This window comes from Electrophorus electricus, chromosome 13 (genome assembly GCF_013358815.1).
Source record: "Electrophorus electricus isolate fEleEle1 chromosome 13, fEleEle1.pri, whole genome shotgun sequence".
In the NCBI taxonomy this organism is placed as follows: domain Eukaryota; kingdom Metazoa; phylum Chordata; class Actinopteri; order Gymnotiformes; family Gymnotidae; genus Electrophorus; species Electrophorus electricus.
This window is the reverse complement of record NC_049547.1, coordinates 3,820,102-3,828,403: the sequence shown is the minus strand read 5'-3', so window position 1 is coordinate 3,828,403 and position 8,302 is coordinate 3,820,102. Positions and strand designations below refer to the sequence as shown.

The 8,302-nt window shown below is 40.2% G+C and overlaps 1 protein-coding gene and 1 long non-coding RNA gene across 3 annotated transcripts in view; one reads left to right on the top strand and one right to left on the bottom strand.

Annotated features, from left to right (window-relative positions):
• Window positions 1-60: 60 nt before the first annotated feature.
• Window positions 61-3,771, bottom strand: LOC113588220. Of its 2 annotated transcripts, none has more exons than XR_003411832.2 (3): window positions 3,329-3,771; window positions 2,487-2,614; window positions 61-584 (listed from the first exon to the last, which is right to left on the bottom strand). It is a non-coding gene; the product is annotated as an uncharacterized LOC113588220 (long non-coding RNA). The 2 variants fall into 2 exon arrangements; XR_003411831.2 differs by having other exon boundaries at window positions 2,487-2,596.
• Window positions 2,773-8,302, top strand: part of slc25a21 (solute carrier family 25 member 21) — an 82,393-nt gene continuing 76,863 nt past the window's right edge. Inside the window, exons 1-2 of the mRNA XM_035532793.1 lie at window positions 2,773-3,060; window positions 3,265-3,353. Of these exons, the coding sequence (XP_035388686.1) occupies window positions 3,287-3,353 (67 nt within the window). The 5' untranslated portion in view covers window positions 2,773-3,060; window positions 3,265-3,286. The remainder of the gene's footprint in view (window positions 3,061-3,264; window positions 3,354-8,302) is intronic.

Here is an 8,302-nt window from a genome sequence, read left to right as displayed (position 1 = left end):
TCAGGCCTCATCTGTGTAACACTGAATTATGGATGGTGTAGTCAAGATGGCCACTGTTCATGGGTTGTTAGTTGAGTCTGCATTTTAATGAAGTGGATTAAAAAAAGTAAAAAACTAAGATATGACAGAACTGATCAAATTCCCAGAACAGTAAAAAACAACAACAAAAAAACCCAAAACAAAACTAAAGTAAAAGTAGAGACAGGCATTAGACAAATTTTGAGCCACGCAATTCATTGTGCAGACATTGTTCGAGACTCATGAATATCGGAGCATATGACGAGCCTTAAGACTTGCTTTAAATGACAAAGTGAAACGAACCAGGGAAGCTTCATTTTCACAATGCAAGAATCAAGCAGACCACAATACGAACCACAAACGAACTGTACTGAGCTCACCTCAGAAGGTGGTAGGAGATTCATCCATTTAGAGAGATTCAAGTTTGTGATGTGCTGACATATGCTAAAAAGACCATGACTCATGGGTCTGAGACCACGTGAAACACCAACAGTCCAACTGCAAATGCTCTAACACAACAGCAAAAGACCTCTTTCTGAAATTTAGTCAGGCTTCCAGCTGGAGATCTGGGAGATAAAAAAAAAAGAAAAAATGTTATTTTTAAATTGTACGATTTTTAATTTGTTTGGCTACCCCCCCCCACAGTTTTGTGGTTGCCCATTTTGTGACTTGTCTGGTTTTTCTCAAATTTTGCAAAACAACATTTCATGTCTTTTTCCCCCAATTATAGTGTCAATTTCCACTAAGAATATTTATGCAACACAACCAGAACAGAAAGACAAAGAAATTTTTATTACTGACTTACACTGCATGAGAGTGGAGCTGCTCCAGTATCTGTTCTAGCAGCGTCCCTATTTTCACTAGTTATCTCATATTATATCGCTTGACTTCTCATAATGGTCACAATGGCTTGCACCAGTGACACCAGTGCTACTCTGAGTGTCATTAATAATAATTTTACCCTAACATCATCAAAAGCTGGACCACAGGTGGCTAATCTGCAACAACCACCTAATGGAATTATTCCGGACTACATGTGTTTATACGTGGCTGATTAGAAAGGGGGGAGATCCCTTTTGCAGGACACTGTTACAAATCCAATGTGTTTACACCTGTTTATACCTGTGATGGCACCCGTTTCCTTAAATCCAGTTTGCTCTGTTAGAACAGAACTAACAAATGCATTACAATAGTAGAAGTGAAGAATGGGATGTATTAAGACCCACAGCACTCTTACTATAACAGTACTTTAGGACGAGAGGCTGATGTAATACGCTAATATGGAAATTAATCTGCAAAAGAGCTATCAAAATATTATGAGTGACGAATTGTTCTGTGGATAAAACCACTGTGAGTTTTAAGATATTTATTTTCAGAAAGTTGCGTTTTATTTTTATTTTCAGAAAACCAGCTTGCTTTCCTAAGACAGTTCACAGTGCATTTTCTTGAGTTGGAGCTAAGGGTTAATGCACTCTTTCATGCAAGAAATGGACTGTTCATGAGCAGAAACAGTTGTAGCCTGGAAGCTGAAATTTCTGACCAGCCTGAAACTGATAGGTTTATCATTCATGTAGGGTGAATTGCATTACTTTAGTGTGCTAAAACAGTAAATGTGTAGCAAATGTCACCAAAGAAGTGTGAAGGTAGGAGAAAATCCTGACATATCCAACATATCTATCCAACATAACTAAATTTCACTTATGTAACGTTACCGATTTAAAAAAGAAAGTGACATATGCTAATAGACGGAGGCGTGTACTCGGCTGGCCTCGTAACAATTTTGGGTCCAGTTATGGCCGACAGCCTTCTGATCTACGGAAACGGTCTTTCATCACTAATTCTGAAGTAATAACGATAGGCTTACTGCTGTCCTCATCTACATATTCACTCATACATGGCTGTTGGCAATGCTATCATTACACCTACTTGACTAAGTCTGATATGAATCAAGACCTTGCAACCCAGATACTGCCGTATCTTTCATTTACCGGGTCGGTTAGAAAAACTAAATATGACTGTCTTTTTCTATTCTAACGTCAGTGTGGGAAAATCGCCCCTAGAGTGGCCAAACTTCGCTTATTAAGCCTTTTTACCGGACAGAATCACGAGGTATAGAGCAAGTCAAAATCTTCATGTGGCCAGATCAACGCTAAGCTAACTATAACGTTAACTTCTACCAGGCTAGGTTACATATCAGCACTTATCATCAATACCCTCATTGTTCTGCTTCACAATTAAGCAGTCAACTTAATCTTAAGTAACTAACGTAATGCCAGACCCTGATTAGTGTTGTCCTCTGCATGCACTTTCCTTTAGGCTTTACTGACAGTGACTGAAGGGTAATAACAAGCCACGTAGTCTCTGCAAACATGACCGAGTAGCCTACCTAGCGAGCCAACGAGCCTAGATAAAACTATTTATCAGGGGGATTGGGTACCGAGTGAATTAGACATAGTGAATGATCTAACCTTTCGTGTATTGCAGAGACGTGGGTGCTGTCGGGGCCTCTCAGTCTCCGTGGCAACGGTAGCCCTCCTGTCTGTTGAGAGCTTGAAGTCTTTCTGGCTCCGTTTTACGTCTGGGAATAATGTCAAGTCTAAAATCAAGTCACGTAATTACTTTCTTTTGTCATGCAACCCACCCCACGCAACAGCATATTTTAAATCAAAGATCCCTACACAAATCGAAATCAATCTAAAAACGACCCTTTCCCATCTTTTCAGCACTTCTCAACCACCGGATAAAAACAGACAAGCCCACGTTTCAGCACGGGTCATAGTTTATGGAGGTTAGCCATTAGTCTGGGCCCTAATATCTGCTAGATGTTGTAAAAAACCACCGTAAAAGGGAGCGCCAACGGCCATGTCTTGGTTGGTTAAAATTAAACTTGGGTCGGTTAGGCTCGGTTAGAGTCGGTTAGGCTCGGTCAGATTCCATCAGTGCGACTCGGACGTCATCGAAGCACGCGGAACCCCGGATTACTGCACGGCAAATCGGCAAGAAACGTGCTCGGTTCCCTCAAGCACCGTGGTCCAGAGCAAGGTAAACTTCAATATGCACGAAAGCCGAAAAAGATCCGGAACACAAAAGCGTGCGAACCTACTTATTTTAAACTCAATGTTGTTGTTTACATTTAAATATTAAACGGCACGAACATTACAACTGGACTAATCAATCAGTGGGACAAGACTGATGTCTGTCTGCAGTTAAAGACCAACTACAAACTAGAAACTTTATTTTAAACAGTTTGAACGCAGGCTAAAATAAAATGACCGACAAGAAAAAGAGTTTACTGCGGGAGGCGACTCACCAAATCGTTGCTGGTGGATCGGCAGGTAGGTGATTCATCCAGAAGAGTCTCAGGTTTGGAACCCGACCAGCTAGCTAAGGTTTAATCAATTAATCTATGCTGTGATCTCCGGAATTACGAGAAACGTGTGTGCTTAGTATTAAATAAAGTGGATCAATTAAACAAGTTAGCGCATTTCCCAAAGTTACCACGGAGCGGATGGTCTTGGGAAACCACAAGCGCACCAACACTTGTTCCGCATTCAAATGGTTCCTTCGCAAGGTCTACGCTACTTTATACAGATGAAAAAAACTAACCAACCCAAAAAATGACAACATATTACCTTTACCTCCAGGGCAGCTACCGCCTTCTGTTTTACCTACATCTTTCTAGTGCTAAACCTTCAGAAACACGGTTCGAGTCACTAGCTGCACCTTCACCGCCATAAGCTGTTTTGTGATTTAAAGGGCCACGCCCCATAAACGTTCAGGGCCAGGCCTTCCTAAAGTAGCATATCATAAAGATCCTCCTTATGGTCGAGGGAGTATTACACTGAACACACACTCGCTCTCATTAAGATGAGATCCTATCCGCCTCAACGCTGTAAAACGTAAACGGGGTGAAGGCCACCCTGACAGCTTAGAGAAACATTTATTCAACCATGGTGAGTCTTTGATTTCGATTGCTTTGGCTTTACAAAAACTGTCAACATGAATAACATCTCTGTTTCATAAGGTAACTAACCTAGATCTGTTAGTAATTTTATTAGTGTGTGCTACCAGTCATTTAAGTAGATATCATGTTATATATATATATATATATATATATATATATATATATATATATATATATATATATATATATATATATATATAAATAAAAATTTTCATTTGGAGGTTAATGTGATTTATATGGAGATTTGCTTGTTCAGACTGATTTTGTAAAGTTCCTTTACATGCACCTAGAAAGTGGCAAGAATGACCTCTGGTTCGGCTTGAGGTTGTAAAGTTCTTCATTTTATTATTTTTGTTTAAAACAAATTAGAAGCAATTCTGCACTGGCCCTGCCTCACAATGAAACAGTAGGCTATACTATTTTAGAAGTTATGTCAAGCAAGTATTAACATAAGTCCAAATACTTAGTCATTTTCATACATGATATTCAAACAGACATGAATTAGCTGACAATTTTCTCATTTCAACGTCTAATGAATAGTAATGGTGTAAACTGATAAAAATCATCATATACATAACCAGTATAAATGAACCAGTATAAACCACTTCAGAAATTAAGTAGCTATGTGTAAAAACTTTTACCATTTTGAATTATGCTGAAAAAAACATTACATTACATTTTCTTTGCTGTCAAGGCTGTTTAATTACCCCTTGGGTTACAGAGGCTATATTACATGATCACAATCAACCCAAATTAATAGATCAGAAGCCAGAGAAATAACTGTTTACACACTAAATAAACTTTAGGCTATAAAATCTGGCATTTTTATAAAGTCCCCTATTGACTCATTTAATCTTTTTTTGAAACCTAAAATGCTGTTCCTGTGCTTATGTTGCAGTTGCCTTTAAAGTATATGAATAATCTGTATACATAAGCATTTCCTTTTTAAGTACACGAATTATCTGCATGTGTAAACCTTCATTTCAAGTTCCAGTAGAGTAGGATAAGAAGCTCTGCAAAATTGCTACTAGTCTGACTATTTAACTGAAATTCCAACTGGATGAACCAATAATTGGGTATGCCGGGTTGAGTTAGGGCAGCTCAGACTTGAAGGTTGAGTTTAAGTTAGTTAAACCCACTTTCTGGAATAGCACCCAGGTCTTATGAGCACCCCTTTTTGTTCATTTATTTTGTCTGTCAAGAAAAAATTTCATATATGTTTAAATGTCCATTTTTTATTTTGCTTGGCAACCGTCTTTGCTTGTAGCAGTGGTTAACTTTTGAGTATAGCTTTTTAATTGTGTGTTTTCTAAAGATCAGCCCTCATTTGCTCTTTTAGTTTCTGCCAGGAGCCAGTATAACATGGCTTTATGGAAATATCTTTATACTACACATAAATACTATGGCTAATACCCATACCATTTGAGTGATTTCCCCCCCCACTTTCTGTGTGCGTATATGATACACAGTCGTGTCCAAACGTTTTGAAACTGAGGCAAATTTTGGTTTTCACAAAAGTTTACTGCCTGTTTTTTTTTAGGTCCTTTTGTCAGTTGCTTATGGTATAGTGAAGTACAATTATAAGCATTTCATAAGTTTTTAACTTTGTCAAATACAGCCAGTTTAAGCAAAGACTTAATATATACAGTGTTGACCCTTCTTTAAGACTTCTGCAATTCGCTTTGGCATGCTGGATATCAGCTTCTGGGCAAAATCTTTAACTTATGGCAACCCATTCTTGCCTGATCGGTGCTTAGAGCTAATCAGTTTCTCTTTTTTTGTTTGTCCACCCTGTTTTTGAGGACTGACCACAGGTTCTCAATGGGATTGAGATCTGGGGGGTTTCTTGGCCTTGGACCCAAAATGTCTATGTTTTGTTCATTGAGTCACTTGGTTATCACTTGCCTTGTGGCATGGTGCTCTGTCATGCTGGAAAAAGCATTGTTCACCAAATTGATCCTGGATCATTGGGAGAAGTTGCTCTTGGAGGATGTTATAATGATATTCCTTATTCATGGCAGTGTTCTTAGGCAAAATTTTGAGCAAACCCACACATGAATGGTTTTAGGATGCCTCACTGTTGGCATGACGCAGGATTCGTGGTAGCACTTTTCTTCTCTGGACAATTATTTGTCCAGATGTCCCAAGCAGTCTGAATGGAGCCTACCCCAGTCCTCTGCAGTCCATTCCCTATACGTCCTGCAGAATGTCAGTCTGTCCTTGATGGGTTTTCTTGGAGAGAACTGGCTTCTTTGCTGCCTTTCTTGACACTAAGACATCCTCCAAAAGCCTTCACCTCACTGTGCGTGCAGATGCACTCACACCTGCCTTCTGCCATTCTTGAGCAAGCACTGCATCCTCTTTAGGAGATGTCCTGGTGTATTCTTGGGCTCCCTGATGCCTTCTTCATTTCAATTTAACACCTCTCCTTGAAGTTCTCATTGATTCCATAAATGTTTGATTTAGGTGCTATCTTGCAAGCAGTAATGTCCTTGCCTGTGAAGCCATTTTGATGCAATGCATTGATGACTATATGTGTTTCCTTGGAGGTAACCATGGTTAACAGAAGAACATTTCAAGCAGCACCACCACCCTTTTAAAGCAACCAGTCTGCTCTTCAAATCAGCATGACAGAGTGATATCAGCTGCCTTGACCTCGTTATCACTTTCTTCTGAGCTAACAAGATCACTGAAATGATGTTAGCAGGAGCAGGCCATTTTGTGGCAGGGCTGAAATGCAGTGGCTGGAATGCAGTAATTTTTGTGATTAAGTTAATTTTCATGGCAAGAAATGACTTTGGACTCTGTGGTGGCCAATCCATGTGTGAAAATGATCTCATGCTCCCTGAACCACTCTTTCACAATTTGAATCCTGGCATTGTCATCTTGGAATATGCCCGTGCCATCAGGGAAGAAAAAATCCATTGATGGAATAACCTGGTCATTCAGTATATTCAGGTAGTCGGCTGACCTCATTCTTTGGGCACATAACGTTGCTGAACCTAGACCTGACCATAGCACTGCCCCCACAGGCTTGTAGGGTAGGCAGTAGGCATGATGGGTGCATCACTTCAGCTGCCTGATGTGCCCATCACTCTGGAACAGGGTAAATCTGGACTCAGACCACATGACCTTCTTCCATTGCTCCAGAGTCCAATCTTTATGCTATCTAGCAAAGTGAAGCCATTTTTGCCAGTTAGCCTCACTGACAAGTGGTTTTCTTAAGGCTACACAGCTGTTTAGTCCAAATCCCTTTACATTGTGCGTGTGGAAATGCTCTTACTTTCACTATTAAACATATCCCTGAGTTCTACTGTGGTTTTTCTACAATTTGATTTCACCACACGTTTAAGTGACCGCCAATCATGATCATTCAAGATTTTTTTCCGACCACATTCCTTCCTCAAAGATGATGTTTCCCCACTTTCCTTCCACTTTAATAATGCGTTGGACAGTTCTTAGTTTCAGCAATCTCCTTAGATGTTTTCTCTGCTTGATGCATGCCAATAATTTGACCCTTCTGAAACAGATTAACATCTGTTCCACGACCACAGGATGTGTCTTTTGACATGGTTGTTTAACAACTGAGAAGCTACTCACTGCATCATTTAGGGTTAGATAACTTGTTGCCAGCTGAAACATAATCACCCCTGCAGTAATTATCCAATGGGAGGCTCTTACCTATTTGCTTAGTTAAATCCAGGTGTTGACGTTTTTTTTGGCCAGGGGGTGTGTCTGTGTGTGTGTGTGTGTGTGTGTGTGTGTGTGTGTGTGTGTATATATATAAATACACACACACACACACAAGAGGCTTGTTCAAAAGTGATGGGAAGATTGGATCCAGTGGTGGAAGTAATGTGGTCACTGTACCAGACTAGTGGCAAAGGTTTGGGAAACTGATAAGGATGCTCCCTGGTGTACCAGACATGGCCGGTTGGGGGGAGGTGTTGGGGTAGACCCAGGACCAGCTCGAGCGATTTAGTGCTCCTGGCTGCAGGAAGTGGCTGAGGACTGACACACTTGGGCTTCTCTGCTCACCGTATGGCCACGGCAACCCTGAAGTGGGAGAAGGTTCTATATACCGCATGCAAAGCGTCACCCTGTACTGTATTTGATTTGGAGGCGTTTGCTCTGCCCCTGTTTCCTATGAACACTTGCTTCATGCTGGGAATATGAATTGAGTGTTCTCCCAGTTCTGCTGACCATTGAGGAAAATGCTTTCTTCAGAATTTAGTATGCATTTTAATATGCAGATTCCCTGGGGGAAAAAAAAAAAAACCTTTAAGGCTTCCTAAATTAGCACTAGTATAAATGTATTGT